General features: G+C 43.3%; 1 protein-coding gene across 1 annotated transcript; it reads right to left on the bottom strand.

The window, feature by feature from the left end:
- Positions 1-461: 461 nt before the first annotated feature.
- On the bottom strand, positions 462-12520 carry LAS1L (LAS1 like ribosome biogenesis factor). Its single transcript, XM_039722494.1, has 13 exons — positions 12293-12520; positions 11574-11699; positions 11316-11385; positions 10138-10219; positions 8886-9077; positions 8253-8299; positions 7748-7857; positions 6950-7035; positions 5836-6051; positions 4402-4537; positions 3438-3817; positions 2356-2497; positions 462-841 (listed from the first exon to the last, which is right to left on the bottom strand). The coding sequence occupies exons 1-13, from the start codon at positions 12364-12366 to the stop codon at positions 751-753; spliced, it is 1752 nt and encodes a 583-aa protein (XP_039578428.1). The 5' UTR covers positions 12367-12520; the 3' UTR covers positions 462-750.
- Between the last annotated feature and the right edge of the window lie 1770 nt (positions 12521-14290).

Below are 14290 nucleotides of genomic sequence, written 5' to 3'. Positions count from 1 at the left end.
ATAGAGGTAAAGAAAACTGAATTTAGGAAAAACTATTGGAAGCCATTTTTCTCAACAACTTTGCAGCAAGTTACTTGTTCAGTCCTTTTCTGCAGTAGTCACACCAGCTCTCAGCAAACACCACAGTATTGGTTATGAATATCAGCAAAATCATGAACAGAAGCAAAACACTTCAATCAAAAAGAGACAGTAGTGGCTTCAAGACTATTACTTGAAAAAACATCGTGACAAAAACATTTCAAAGATATTTATGTATCACATGCTCTAGCTAGGATTGATCCCTGAAGCTTTGTGTTAAATTGTAGACAGGTGAAAACTGCAGCACAATCTTATCCTGGCACAATCACTCCTCCAGGACAGTATCAGCATCAATGAAATAAGAATGGATCAACAGTCTCACTGATGAGGGCCAGAGGACATTTCCCAGAGTGAAAACTGAGAAACAGCACCCAGGAGCAAGGTTTGCCTTCAGTCAGTTGTATTTATTTATGAAAAAGTTAAGGAACGTGGAGGGATTCCAAAATACTCTTATTTGGCAAGCTTCAACTGGTTAAGCAAGACAATGGTCACTGTACATGCAACTAAAAACACAAGACCTTTAAAAAACATTGATTTTTACATGGTAAAAATCAATAAATCACAGCAACAACAACTTCTCCTGGAGTGACTATTTTCCCACCACCATTACTAGATCTTCCATGCCACTTAACTTGTGCAATACTAAAAGCCACAGAGCACTCTGCTGCTGTCTCAGAAAAGTTGAAGGCCACTTTTTATTTTATGGAATTCGTTCTGGGTCCATAACAATCCTCCTGTCATGGGAATATTCAGTTCTGCAGAGCTGTGAGGAAGAGAATAAAGCACATTAGCAGTGGGCTGGTTTTTACACAGAAGAAAATGTAAGCAATCAAGAAAATCTTCTTCCTTCTGCCTTGGGGAAGTCAGACCACCTTTCTAACACAACATGTCCTTTGGCAAATGGAGAAGCTGCTATGCAAGGGAAAGAAGAGTAATGAACAAGCTGCCATTGTAGCACTCCTGATGAAACCTGGATTGTTTCCAGGCACAGCTACAGGAATAAATTAGATTCTGCTCCTTTCTATTTGTGGTAACAACAGGTTTTCATCATGTTTCTTTCTAAGATTTTTTTTTTTCCTTGGCATCCTGCCAGGCTGTAATCTGAGTGGAACAAACTGTCTGCCCCTTTCCCCACACAAAGAGATGCAGAAACAAACACATGTTACTTTTGGCCTGCTAGGTGCTTTCTCATTTTCTACATGAGTATTTTCTAGTAATATCAGTTGCATGATACATTACACTGTTCAAAAAACATCCTGAAATTTATTAATCTGGCTTGTAGCTTTTTACAATTAATATACTATCAGTCCTCACCATGACTAAATCATATTTCAAAATGCAGTCTAGGGCATCTTCCTCCAAAGGAGCAGGATGTTACTGATAAGAGAAGATCAATAATTTGATGCCAGGGAGGACGACCAAGAGGATGGAGAAAAATGGAAATCCTTCTCAGATTTGAAACTGGAAGCTTGGGATCTGAACACAACTCTGAATATGTGAAAGTATGAACATGTGCAAGATTTCTTCAGTGAAATAGCCCAGGCTGCATGATGCTCAGTTCTTCACATTGCTAACAGATTGGGCCCACCAACTACAGAAAGGAATCAGTGTTAGAAGGTTGTCCAATCGAGTGTTAAGGAAAATAACTACAATTCATTCACATTCTGAAGCATTTCTTGGATTAAAATAATAGGAGATGGGTTTATATGTATGTGATGAAACTGACAGCTTACAATATTCAAGTTCCTATGACATAAAAGTGTGAAATAATGACCCTATTAAAACATCTCCAATGAGCTTCATTTAGTAACAAAGGTAATTGACTAAAGTTTTATAGAATGCCCCTGTTATTTCCAGGACAATCTGTGTTTCTTTACTGAGGTCAGATCTGCAGCTCTAAATTACTAGCTACAGCTCTAAAAGGTCACTGGGCACTGCCAACACATTGAAGAACAAAGCCCCAGGTAATAGAAAATTCAATTTTCAAGCCTGCTGGGGCTGTGCTGATACCTGCTAAACAGCAGGATTTCATAATGCTTGGAATGGTTTCTTCTAAAAAAGAGTAGGAGTGAAGATAGCAATATTAGAAGATGGTGTGCTCAAAGGATACCATTAGGGTTAGGTTGAGAGACAACAGTAGATATTTGAGTCAAACTATTTAAATAGAAGTAAAAAGGAAATCTCATCCCTAATTTTTCACATGGTATAGTAAAAGGCACAGAGAGAGAAATGCATTTCATGGTTGAGGGGCAAAGTCCCACCCACACCATTACTCACTTTGTATTGGGAGGCTTCCACTCATCCCTCACTGGCTGATCAAGCAGGGACATCATAGAATAATTATCCAACATGAGACCATCAGGGTCATCTGTCTGCCCTGGGAGCTTCCCAAGAGGAAAGTCTTTCCATCGTACTTCATCTAGATGAAAACAGTACAAAACCAAGAAGTCTGAGTTTCCCAAAGAGATTTTTGAAACACAAGATCACCCTCCCCCAGTCCCCAAATTCTGCCCCTTGCAACTCAGCCATTCAGCAAATGACCTGCACCAATGTCACAGAAGCAAATGACAATTTTTGCTTCTGTTCTCAAAACATCCAGTTCTAACAAGCTCTCCACATCAGCATACCTAAGATGTCTCTTTCTTTTCTTTTTTTTACTTGAGAAAATTTCCCAAGGAATGAAGTACAAGAGTTCAGTCTTCTACTGGCTGGTTTTTTTTCCTTTAAATGTCATTTTGACTCTGACTCCTCTCCACCAACTTCCTCCTCCTGTGTCTGAATCCTTCCATGACTCATCCAAAATTCTTAGCTACTGAGACCTCCAAGCCCAATGGGAAAGTACAGCTACTGTAACAAAGCTAACAAAACACTGGATATACTGTTTATTCCTTCTAAAACCCTGTCTTGCTCCTTTCTTTTGTTTGCCACCATGTCACAACAACCATTTTCCCAGAGCATGGAACTTAGGTTCACAGACAAACTGTGCATTCAAATACCCCCAAGTCTGACAAACAGAAGTCCAAGAAACATTTATATTTTCTTCACCATTCTCAGCTGGCATATATGCTGCCCCATCAACTGGATACACTGAAATTTTAAACAGCTTGGAAAAGCTTAATAAAAAAATAAAAAGACAGTAATAGCATGCTCCTGGAAAACGCACTCTCAGTATTTTATGAGCTTAAGTGAAATGACTCCTGAACATAAACAAAACACTGGAAAACCCACATTTTTCAGTAATTTGGCATTTAGATTACTTGGAAATACAGTTTAATTGTGGCCAGCCCCAAAGGGCTGAGATGTGTTTGCATTTCAATTAACATTTGTCAGTGATGAAGACTGTCTTAGTCACTTTTTACCTGCAGTGATCTGCCAGGCAGACCCTTGCAGTGCTGCCCTTTTCTCAGCAATGGCCAGCATGGTATCAGAATGAGCAAGTCCTTCCAAAGCATTTGCTTCAGTCACCATCTCTTCTTCCTCCTCTTCCACTTCCTCTACACCATTGTCTCTCTCTGGCACATCTTCTTGTTGCTCTACAGTCTGCCCTTGATTTTTAACCTGATTTTCTTGCCTGGCTCTCCACTGTAGGCTCTCTATGGTATAAATTGGCTGTTCACTGCCATCTGAAGAGAGGCCTGGACTGGACAGAGGGGCACCTCCTTCTGTGTAAATGGAAGCAAGATAGAGAAGGTTCTTCCGAGCAGAGCGTGACAAGCGAGGCCTCATGATCGTGAGGATCCTGGAGAGGAAAAAGGGCAATGGAAAAGTCTTAAAAGGCTTGATAAATCTTCGTCTGGAGGCTTTTTTTGCTTTTAAGTGTTTGTGTTCTCCAGGACAGCTGGCTCACATAACTCATCTAACAGGCAAAATCTGATTATTCCCTGGCAAGTGGAATACTCTGTGACTAAAATTAAGGACTTGGGATACTTCTAACTGAATTACTGCTTTACTGTTTTCTTGTACTGAAGTTAGCTTTACTTGTACAGAAGTTAGGAGCTGTGGTGAACTCTTATCACCTCAATGAGGTCACATCTCTACCAAGTCACTTTGCTTCTGAACAGGTTGCTTCTTTAAATACCTCCCCAGATAACTTCTGCTTTCATTTGAAAGGTGCAGTCCTGTGAAATTCTTTTCCTTCTTTGTGTGTAATCAATGGGGAGGTGAATAGCACCAAGCATGGCTTTACATGCACCTGTTACAATTTCTACAAGATGCAAAGAAAGGCAAGGGAATGCAGCTATAGCTCAGCAGATCACATGGGAACCAAAGCTGTTGCAGAGCACTGTTTGCTGTTCCTTTTCTAGGTCACAGCATCAAACTTACAGCTGAAGAAGATGTGGGGTTGCCCAGCAGGGAGCTTGCAAGCAGCTGTCAGTCACTCTTATCCACTGCAAAGGAATTTTATGGAGGAACAGCTCCTTCACAGACACCTGCTTGTTACACTGTTGCTTTTTCTTCCCTTCAAAGAAGATAATCAAAACAACAGGGTGCTTAAAACTCATAGAAAATATACCCTTCATCCCTCTGCATTTTTACTAGAACCCATCCTCAAATAAGCTGATATTTTAACCCAAGTGCACAACCAGATGTGCCAACCAAATACAACATCAAGGTTGTTACAAAGGACTTGACAACACATGGACAGCTCAGGTGGCTCCACCAGACCTGACCACAAGGCAGTGCAGACATTGCCACGCTGGCCCTGTGCATGTCACAGCAGACAGGAAAGCCACAAGGTGTGTTTGAACAGAATTATGCCAAATAAATGCAGTGTACTGCATCTGGGACCCAGTATCATTCCAGGTAGCTCTGCAAACAGAGGATTTCACAGCTGGGAGCCAGCAGCATTCAGGGATCTTGGTACATCACAGATATGCTCAGCACTGACTGAAAGCACCAAATTTTAACCTATGACTGCCTGAGATACTGCCAAAATCTTTGTGCAGACCAGAGCAAAATCTCTGAGCCAGACCAGAAGAGGCACCAAATTTAAGGGGTGCAAACCTCTGCAAGGATGCAATGTCACAGTATAAAAACCCTGTTAGCAGAAACCTGTGACACTGAATAATCAAGGCCCTAAGGCCCTTTAGTGCCCATCTCTGGAATGAAACATACAGTCTGCCAATTTTACCAGTTCTAAAGAGTCAGGAACTAAAAACAAAATATTACTTGTGTGTAAGTTTAGAAGGCATAAAAATCCTGTAATAGGATCAATAAAGCAAGACTATTTAGTATCTTACTAAAAACAAAATATTACTTGTGTGTAAGTTTAGAAGGCATAAAAATCCTGCAATAGGATCAATAAAAGACAGCAAGACTATTTAGTATCTTATAAAGGCAGGTTTCTGTTAAGGAAGAAAAGAACTGGGAACAGGGATCTCATAACACACCACATGTAACAGTAGCAGATAGCATATAAGGATGTTATTTCCTACAAGGATTGATATCTGGAGAAATTAGCACTTAATGGCCTGATCTTTCCTGTGAGAGATTTGCTTTTCCTATCTTGAGGAAGCTGCAGCAAACTTATCAATAACAATTTCAATTTTGTGCTCAGAAATACATGATGTGCACAAGGTGCAGGTGAAAAGTCCAAGAAATGCCACAATAAAAGCTTTTTGTTCACATGACAAACTGTACTCATTAGGCTCCTGCACTTTATGTATAAAGGTCCCACCACTTTTCTAGTCCAGTTTTACACTAGTACAGAAGAAACTCTTATGCTTTTCTAAGCACAGAAGTTGCAGACACACTCACCAGCGTTGACTTTGGCAATGCCAGTCAGCAACTCAGAAATCCAGTTGATCAAGAAATGAGGCCGGAGTTCTGAAGAGTCAGAACATTCCTTCAGCTCTACAAACATTTTCTCTATTAGGATTTGTGTAAAATTCCGTGTCAGGAGGCCTGACAGCAAAGGCTGCCAAAAGCAGTAAAATACTGGGGGAATTTTGAATTGCCCTACCTCTTTATTTGCTGCAATAAGAAGAAAAAAATTAATCAGACAAGCCAGAAATTTGTGCTCTACAATTTTTTATGAAATACAGGTGTGACACTTGCTTCAAACTAAAGAGGTTTGTTCTCAGATCACTGATTCCAGGATATTTCCTGAAGTCCTCAATGAAACTATTATTTTTCTTATGCTAGGCAAGTAATATAATTAGTAATTTGATAATTAGCACACGGAAATTAGTAACACAGGAAGATCTATCTGTTTTGCTAATCCCTTTCCAGTTTCAGTTTATTTCACACATAACTAAGAGCTACTCTATCTAAAAAAATACTGCAAAGAGAAGGTTCATTGAGCAAAGCAACATAAAATCAAGAAGCTTTAAAATTTTTCTGCAATTATATCATCATAGAAATTTGAGAATCTTTCTTGGAAAGTTCTTTGGCTGTGAAACAGGGAATTCATTTATTTTCATTCCTTCTAGGTGCCTAGTTCTCTTGCAAACAATAAATGCAACTCCAATATGGGCAGCAGCTTGGAACTAAGATGCAGCTGGTGAATGAGGCTCAAAAAACCCCATCCATTTTGATTTGCTTCATATCTTCAGTGCAGAAGAGAAACTAGTGTGAGTTCCTGAAATCAGCAAGTATTGCAGAAGAGGGTAGAGATGCAAGCTTTGAAAGATGTTTTGGCTAGATATTCAGTGCTGAAGAGCTATCCTTCCATCCCAGGAGATTTATGCAAAAGCAGTAGCTAAGCATGGCCATAAGGGGTTCTAGAGATACAAAAAATATGCAGCCAATTACAGATTACAATATAATGAGGAAAAAAGACCAGACTTGGTCATAACACCATAAGAAAACATAAGAACATAGCATAAGAAAAGCTGTGATTTTCTACTTGGGTGATGCATAAAACACTCACTTTCGTACTTGATATTTAGCATCTTCAGACAATCCATCTTTGGGATGAGAAAGCCATCACTGAGAAGAGCTTCAGCCACTGTTGCCCTAGAGCAGAGAGAGACTTATTACTGCTACTTATTCCTTTATCAAAACACCACCTGCCCCAGCTCTGAAACAAGTCTGACTGCCAAACACCTGGAACTGTGAGGAGGGAGTGGAGAATTATTTGTTTGAGAGACCTGGTAATGCTGTTCTTGTATGGCATATATATTTATATTCAAAACATCAGGAGTTACAGCTGTTATCTGTAACATGATACTCTCTCCCCTCTGCAGTTACACCATTTAGATTTCTCAAAGCAGGTCAAGATCTCCATGCAAAATTATATGGTAATAAGGAAGTCTCAACACACTAGGGTCCTAGAGGCTCTGCAGTAATAGAAAGATAAAAAAATATAGAAAATGCCAAGTATTGCCCTGCAGTTTTGAAGAACTCCAAAGGTTCCTGTGAAATCAAAATCTCTACAGGATTGAGCTTTTGAAGAGCTCAACCCTGAGAGGTTTTTTTGGGAGCTTTTGAAGACACTGAAGATGCTGCATGCCTTGGGGCCAGCATCACTAAGTCTGGGACCACACCTTGGAGACCATCTGGCACAAGCACCATTGCTCATTAGCACACATCAACAACTCAGTCCTCAAAGAGCCACTAAAGGCTTTCTCCATGATCAGCTACAGGACAGTATGAAAAGGCAATTTAATAGGTCTACAGCCCAGTTCAGCATCATATCTTTCACCTCAGCTCTTTATCAGTGACATACCTGTTTTCCTGCATCAGGTCTTTGATCTTAGCCAAAATCCAGTCCAATTCCGAAGAGGAATCAGACCACAGTTCTCGAGACTTTGAAAGAGATGGCATAGCCTGCATAACCTGAGTGAAGGAAAAATTCAAGCATTAACAGAAAATACACTCCCATGACAAAGACAATATTGCTATGACAAGAAGATGCACATGCCACCTGTACTTCATCACCAGTACCTGAAAAAGTTCACAAATGTTCCTCTTTCTTGGAATCTCCAATAAGCACAGATCTCCTTTATAAACCTGAACAGATCTCCTGTATAAACCTGAACAAAGTGCCCACATTAGGAGCAGTCAGAGCCCCAAATTCCTTGTTCTCTGTAGTGAAGTTTTCCTTTGGCAAGCCATGTATGACAACCCTAGCAGACAGATCTGAGCAAGGAACTAAGGCAACAAAGGAGAGAAAACATATTGCCCAAAAAAGGAAAGAGAATTACTGAGAGTGTTGATCAGAGTGCACTTACCCGGAATTGCTCATTCTTGTAAGATGTCAGAACATCTCTGACTTTTTCTAGAAATAAACATAAATATATAATTTAAGCAGAAGATCAGCTATGTGAGGGAATTTTGTATCTAAGGAAGCTGCTTAGTTTTGCTAAATTTACACTCAAGGAAGGCATTGGTGAAATGAAGCCAGCAATTCTGTTGAGACAATGCACTGAAGGCTCCCAAAACTCCCAGACTTCTCCAGCAACATGAATTTTCTCAAGTGGGGCTGAACCATGATCTCTATATTTTATCACTAATAGTAGCCAGAGACAAGTAAGTTGGATAAACACAGACAAATAAAAACCAAATTCCTAGATTAGTAGGAAGAAATTGCTCCCATGCACAGTTTTATGTTCTGATGCATATTTGTATTCCTCGTAGTTGGCATTTAGCATCAATTGCAGCAGCACCACAGCAATTCACAAAGTGCAAAAATTTGGAGAAATACTACCAAACCAGTCAGTCAACACCAGGAATCCACCAAAACCCAAAGAGGAATCCCAAAACCTGAGCTGAAAGTATATCTTTATGCTAGATGATGACACATTGAAACTGCTTTCTTTAGCATATCCAATCCTTGTATCCGCTGTTGTTCTAGGAACACCTACCATGGAATTCCTTGTGCTTCTGACAAGCCTCACGCTGTGGGGTTTGCATCTCCCATGCATCACCATCCACATCTGCATTTGCTTCCACCTCTTCCTGCTCTTCTTCCTCATTCTCATCTTCTTCACACAAGTTATTGCCCAGCTGACGGCTCCAATACATCTTTCTTAGCCAGTCCAGCACAACATCACAACCTAACAGAGAACAGAAAATATCTCAGTGAGGATTCCTTTGTTATGGCAAAAAGTAATAGGTGGCATATTGCTAGCTTGTATTATAAAAATAAATTCTATTAACCAGTTATGAACCCTGAAAACACAAAAAGACTTCATTAATGAAAATGTGAACAAGTTAAAAAAAACCAAACAAACAAATAAAACCCCCCAAACCAACCTCCAGAAAGAAACCAGGGGGAGAAGAAACCCAATCCAGTATCACGGACATGGTAACTACTCATCATTTTTTTGGGGGGAAAAAAAAAAGATTGGACACTGCTATGGCACTGCACCTTGCTCAATGTAGGTCAAATTTAAGCAGCAAGTAGGTTGCTGCAGTGGCATTCTGATGGGAAAATGAGTCAATACTTTAGTATCACCATGGTTAACACAGCATCTAAAACAATAACAGATTTTTTTTTTTGTGCAGGGACTACACTACGCATACAATAAATAGAATGGAAAGAAAATGCCTTTACTTTAATCAGCATTTTCCCAATTCAATCTGAGGACCATGCTGAAGATTATTTAACTGGATTCTTAAGCCTTAACCCAAAATTTCCAGGAGTCTCTTCAAATGCTATGAGCTGGTCATTCACTCAGGCTTGCAGTACCCACATTTCTCCCTAAATGGGATTTTTAAAGAGTCTTAGGTATCACTAAACCATCAGGAAAAGCTTTTACGTATTACCAAGACAAACTTCCTGTGCTGTAAAAAAGAAAAAGCACCAAACTGTTGCAACCAGCTGTTTCAAGTAGGATAGCTGTTGTTTCAGGGATAGAGAAAGCCTCTGAACACTTGCCCTGTGAGGAACACAACCTGGAGCCACAGGACACAGCTCAGCTATCCTGCCAGGGCAGCGGCAAATCCTCTCAGCGTGATAGCACAACTCTCCCTGCCAGGACAAGCACGCTGCCTGTCCTGCAGCACCCCAAAACAGAGGCAGGGGTGCTCCCCTCAGGTCCTGCAGCTCTGGCACTGCCCCCCAAGGCGTGCCTCAGGCCACCCCTCCCAGTGGCAGCTGCTGGTGGCACTCACCCTTGCGGCACAGCGCCAGGCGCGGCAGCTTCCCGTGCGTCAGCTCGTGCCGGAGATCCACCACCCACACGGGGATGTCCACCTGCAACAGCAGCCAGCACTGAGCCCTCTGCTCCCACTGCATCACCCTGCTGCAGAGAGCCCCCACCAGGTGGGAACAGCACCTTCCTGGCCACTGCTGTGCTGTAGCTCCCCTGCCAAGATCCCCCAGCTCTGTGTAGGATCCGTACAAATACTTGTATTTTAGAGTTTAGGTCCTTCAGTGTTACATGCAACAAGAGATTTCTTTTTAGACAGAGGTGTTACATGTAATTTAATGTAACTGAGAAGCACTTAAACTATATTTAAATGGGTGAGGCATTCTGGATAACTATGTATCAAAGACACAAATAATATCACATATAATACTGAAATTTACACTGTAATTTGCATGCAGTTTTTTGCAACTTTCCTGAGGACAGCTACCTTTAACTATGTAAGACCTTTGCTTTTAAGCTTGATTAGTTTTAAAAAGTGAGAAGTGTAACTTTTCTCAAAAACCCAGGACAAAATAAAAATAAATTCATCATTCTCACACAGGGACCCAAACATATACAGAAAAGTCTCAAACACTCTCTGTCCTTCACTGTCAAAACTTGTTCAGTCCCAGGTAAGGTGTTCAGTGCAGTTGGCAGTAAAAGGACTCAAGTTGGTCCTGCTACTACAATTACAGCTTGAACCTTTCCTCCTCCACACATGAGTGGAAAAGCTCACCTGAAGAAAGAGACACGAGATGAAAATACCTGCAAATGTGAGTGTTTTTTATGTACAGCCTTGCTTGTCAAAAACTAGGATTTACAAACCACAGATTTAGTTCTTTTTCCTATCCCAGTCGCCAAGAAAGGAAAAACGTGTGACAGTATGTCAAGTGGGACTACACACGTGTAAATCAAGACTTTTGATCACATGTGATGCAAAAACCTTTAATGATCATCAGCCTTTGTTACTCTTATTGTGACTTCAAAGAGCAAAGTTTTAGATCCAGTTGCAATAAACCTGTCTAAAACTTTGCAGCTGGAATAAACAAGCATCTATATCTGTTACTTTGGTTACAAAAGAATGACCCACCCCAGAATTTCATTCACTCAGTGTTGTTAATAACCTGTAAATTATCAAATTAACTCTTATTAAATAGTTACCTCTTTCGCTAATTGTCTCAGAGGAATGTTGACCATCTTCTGTTTCCTCTCTGTGATCAAGTTGACAAATCTGCATGCAGGTTACAGAAAAAATAAATTACTATGAAGAGCTGCAGAGAAACTTGGAACTCCAGAGACAAACTCCCCGTGTACTATATAACCCTGTGGTCCCAGAGATGCAATGTGAACTCAGACAGTGGAATAATGACATCTGTCCATGTCTTTCTGTCAAAGCACAAGGGTCCTGAGAGCCCTTACCTTACAAGAGCCAGCCCATAAGAGAGGATGAGCTCGTGTGACTTCAATCTGCCAGATGAATCGAGCACCTTACAGCGAATCAGTTCTGCCGTGGAGTCCACTGCAAGAGGCATTTTTTGACCATACCTGGAGGCAAAGGAAAACCAGGTGAGGAGGCTCACACAAATACACTCACCCTGTTAAAAGGGCAGCTTTCCCACTACGTTTGTGCTCTGTGCTACATAACAGCCTAAGAAATGGCATGCTGAGACAGCATCAAAGGCTCTTTCCAGAACGGTTCTATTGGAACAGAGCGGTTACACAGTTACTCCTAAGCACAGGTTAAATGAATATTTACTGATACACCAAGCACACAGACTTTAACTAGTCTTTAACTAGGTCTTGTGTAGGATGCAGCAGAGGCAATTTGGATTGGATATGCTCACTGCCTCGATAAATCAGCGGCCACGCAGGGTCTCTGTCCCCCTGCTCCGTGCTGCTGGCATAAGCTGCGTGCCCGCAGCCTCCCGCAATGAGGGAGCCCAGCAGAAGGGGCCCAGCAGAAGGGGCGGCCTGCCCGGCCTGCCCGCACAGCCCCACAGCCCCGGCGGGGAGCTGCTCCGTCTCCCCGGCCGCCCCCGGGCCCAGGACCGGCCTGAGGGCACAGAGCGGCGGCTCCGGGGACGCAGGGGCGGCCCCCAGACCCGCCCCGCTGCCCGCCCGCGGCGCGCGGCCCGTACCGGCTCTTCCACGCCGAGACGCGGTCCAGCGCGTCCTGCTGCAGCCGGCTGTCCCCGCAGTACAGCCCCACCATCACCTGGTCCCACTCCGCCCGGCCCCTCCACGCCACCACCGTCTGCAGCGGCTTCAGCCGCTTGCGGGCCGGGGACGCGCTCGGCCGCCCGCGGCTGCAGGCCGGGCCCGCGCGGGCCGCCCCCCGGCCCTGCCCGCCTCCCGCGCCGCTTCCGCTTCCCGCGCCCGCCGCTCGCTGTGGGCGCGGCCGCCTGAGGCGAGCCCGGCCCGCGGGGGCTGCAGGGCTCGGGGCGAGGCGTTCTGCCCTTGTGCAGGCGGGGAGCTGAGGGACGGCGTGTCCTGGATCAGGGCGAGGGAAGCCTTGCGGGAAGGCACAGGGCCGTCCCCTACGGCCGCACCGTGTGCCCCATAATGTTTGGTGTCCAAATGCTTCTTGGGCTTTGTCAGCCTCGGGGCTGTGACCGCTCCCCTGGGGAGCCTGTTCCAGGGCCCAGCCACTCTCTGGGTGAAAAGTCTTTTCCTAACAGCCAGCCTAAACGGCCCCTGACTCAGCTTCGTGCCATTTCCTCGAGTCACTGGTCACGAGAGGGAAGACATTGGTACCTGCCCCTCCACTTCCCCTCACGAAGATGGTGAAGAACACAATGAGGTCTGACCTCGGTCTCCTCCAGGCTGAACAAAGTGACCTCAGCCACTCCTAAGGCTTCCCCTCCAGACCTCTCCCCTTCCACCTGGCCCTCCTTTGGATGCCCAAAACAGCACAGAGTACTCAAGGTGGGGCAAGCACGCTTCTTGGTGAAGAACTGTTTTCTGATATCCAACCTAAACCTCCCCTAACACATTGCCAGGCTATTCCCTTGTGTCCTCTCCCTGGTCACCAAAGGGAAGAGATCATCCTGCTCCTCCTCTTCTCCTCATGAGGAAGTTGTAAATTGATTGAGGTTTCCCCTCAGTCTCCTCCAGGCTGAACAAACTGGCTTCAGCTCTGCTTGTCCAGGTTCCCCTCAAGGCCCTTCACCAGTTCTTGACTTTTATGTAACAAAGTCACTAGGCTACTAGCCAAAATACCTACATGGGAGTTTTTTGGCTCCAAAAGTACATAATCTACATGACTCAATACCATTTTAATATAATTTAATTATTTGAGGCATAGATATAAATTAGGAATATTCCCCTTTTAACTGGATAGTCTTCCTGTTATTTATATAGCAGAATGATGTGCTAAGATTATTTTGTTTAGAAAGTAAAATAATCTGTATACAAGATAATTTAAGTTTTATTTTTCAGTAAAAAATTACTTCACACATGCTGACCAGTCCTGCTGACTTGAACTGACATGGAATAAACACAGCTCCCCCTCCTTTTTCATGTTCCCAGCACTCCCCAGTGTGGAAGCATGAGGAGTTGCTCCTCACTGGAAAACATCAACAGAGCTTCATACAGTACAGAAGTGATGGGGAAATGGGGCCTGTGCTTGGCAACATGGCTTTGCCCAGAAGGTGAGAGTCCTTCCCTTCTCTGTCCCATGGAGTCTCTTAGCTGTGCGTTTCCCAGCAAGAGGAGCAGTGAATGATAAGGGAGAAGCCCTGCTGCAGTTTGTGGTGTGGTTCCCTGATTGCAGTTTGTGGTGTGGTTCCCTGATGACTCCAGTGCAGCCCAGGAAAGGAAGGGGCTTTGGCTTTTCTGTGCTTAGGACTCCTTTGGCCCTGCTGGGGAGCTGGTAATTATAGAATTATAGAATGCAGTGAGTCTAAAGGGACCCACAAGGACCACTGAATCCAACTCCTGAGACAATTATCCAAATGAATTTTGAACTCAGACAGGCCTGGTGCTGTTACCACTGCCCTGGAGAATCTGATTCCCAAAAATGAGGTAATTGGTCTGCACAATTTACCAGTGGGTGAACCCTTACAATTTATCTTTGGGATTATTAAAGAGAGGAAAGCCTCAACCCCTCATTCAGCAAAACATGTGAGATTGTGCTT

Source organism: Passer montanus, unplaced genomic scaffold (genome assembly GCF_014805655.1).
Source record: "Passer montanus isolate IOZ18808 unplaced genomic scaffold, ASM1480565v1 scaffold49, whole genome shotgun sequence".
NCBI lineage: Eukaryota > Metazoa > Chordata > Aves > Passeriformes > Passeridae > Passer > Passer montanus.
The sequence above is the reverse complement of the archived record's forward strand: the minus strand, read 5'-3'. Positions and strand labels throughout refer to the sequence as shown.